General features: G+C 38.5%; 2 protein-coding genes across 2 annotated transcripts in view; both read left to right on the top strand.

Moving 5' to 3' along the window:
- Positions 1-1,508, top strand: part of LOC121811762 (mitochondrial 2-oxoglutarate/malate carrier protein-like) — a gene marked incomplete in the record, with an annotated part of 4,404 nt that extends 2,896 nt beyond the window's left edge. The window contains 2 exon segments of the mRNA XM_042217000.1: positions 1,320-1,423; positions 1,499-1,508. Of these exon segments, the coding sequence (XP_042072934.1) occupies positions 1,320-1,423; positions 1,499-1,508 (114 nt within the window).
- Positions 1,499-1,598, top strand: LOC106632719 (mitochondrial 2-oxoglutarate/malate carrier protein; the record flags this gene model as incomplete). The annotated part of the gene is given in 1 exon segment (XM_014331190.2): positions 1,499-1,598. A coding segment is annotated over 1 exon segment (59 nt), but the record flags the coding sequence as incomplete, so codon positions are not given.
- Positions 1,599-1,609: the final 11 nt, after the last annotated feature.

Genomic DNA, 1,609 nt, shown 5'->3' with positions numbered 1-1,609 from the left:
ACATCACACAAACATGACATTAGTTCTTTTATTTTTCTTATTTGTTTAACTATTTCGTTTTTCAAGCCGTTGTACTGTTATTAATATGTGTGAAAGCAGTTAATGGGAACAGTGAGCTACGACTGCAGCTTTTATTGAAGTTCACTGGTGCGAATCCTGAGCAAAAACAAGAAAAATGACCTCAGCTTTGATTCTGATATTTTAGAATTTGTCTTTTTCTCTGCTTATCCTCATGTTTCCCAAAATTCTCAGTTTGTCTTCTAAAGAATTTCCAAACTGAAGAATGTCACATGTTTTAAATCTGGGTCTCTCTTTATCAAACACAAATCTCTAATCTAATCGTTGACTGTGGTGCAGTATTTGCTGCTTTTTAGAATAATTTTAGCTCCTCGGGTAACGATTGAATAAACGCTCATGAATTTAGTGGCTTTGTTTTGTTAGTTTTTACAGCCCTTGTTAAAAATGTGTCTACAATATTTTAAATAATTTTAAATTGAATTAAAACATTTAAATGATCTTTTTATTTTTATTAAAAATATTAATTGAATTTTTTTAATTTGCAAAGGATTTTACTGACCATCTGCAGTACTTCCATGGGGCAGCAGAGGGCAGTGTCGCAGTCTTTTTCAATGTATCAGAACACTTTATTATTCCCAGATGACATTACGTGGTCACAGTTGCTCCAAGACGGGAAGGACAGGGATCTTCTTCTTTTCTGATCTCTGCATCTTTTTTCTGATTTTGCAACAGTTTTCCCACCAAAGATGGTGCAAACATAGGTCGGATAAACTGAATACTGAGTCATTACAGTGCCTCAGTTTTTGTTCAGTTATAAACACTTGGTAGTAACATTTTAAACTTTTCACTTAAAAAAAAAAAAGATTCTGCTTGCAGGAATCTGAAAGCTTCATCCATGAAATTCACTACATGATTAACAAAATTTGTTGTCCTTTCATTCTCTGGAGTAATTTGTGTGCGACTGCTGTAATATCAATAACAAAAGTTAATTGATTTTTAAATCAAATTTCCTGATGAGTGTTAGTAATAAAATGAGGATTTAAGTGCTGAAACCTAAACTGGGACTGATCTCAGCTATTCTGCTGAATCAAAGACGATAAAAAGCTGAAACTGTAAATCGGAGCTACAGCATGCTCTGAGGGTCGCTGACATCCCTCCACCTCTACCCTCGCTGTTCATTTCCCACAGAAAAGACTCCAGACATCATCTGTGGAGCATTCACGTCTTGTTGGTTCAGCAGGTTTCTCGAGTCTCTTTGGGTGTTTTTAATAACTGAGCTGATGACGACTCTGTTGTTGCAGGGTTGCATTCCCACCATGGCTCGAGCGGTGGTCGTGAACGCTGCTCAGCTGGCCTCGTACTCTCAGTCCAAACAGGCGCTGCTCGATTCAGGTGCCCAACACACGCACGCACACACTCACGCACGCACACCGTCTTTCAGTGACGCACACTCTTCATCAATATGTTTGTGTGTTCTCAGGTTACTTTAGAGACGATATTCTGTGTCACTTCTGTGCCAGTATGATCAGTGGTCTGGTTACCACGGCAGCCTCGATGCCCGTCGACATCGTAAAGACCAGGTGAGACTGAA

Source organism: Haplochromis burtoni, unplaced genomic scaffold, assembly GCF_018398535.1.
Source record: "Haplochromis burtoni strain Fernald_Lab_line unplaced genomic scaffold, NCSU_Asbu1 Contig_1450, whole genome shotgun sequence".
Lineage (NCBI taxonomy): Eukaryota > Metazoa > Chordata > Actinopteri > Cichliformes > Cichlidae > Haplochromis > Haplochromis burtoni.
This window is presented reverse-complemented; position numbering and strand designations above follow the sequence as displayed.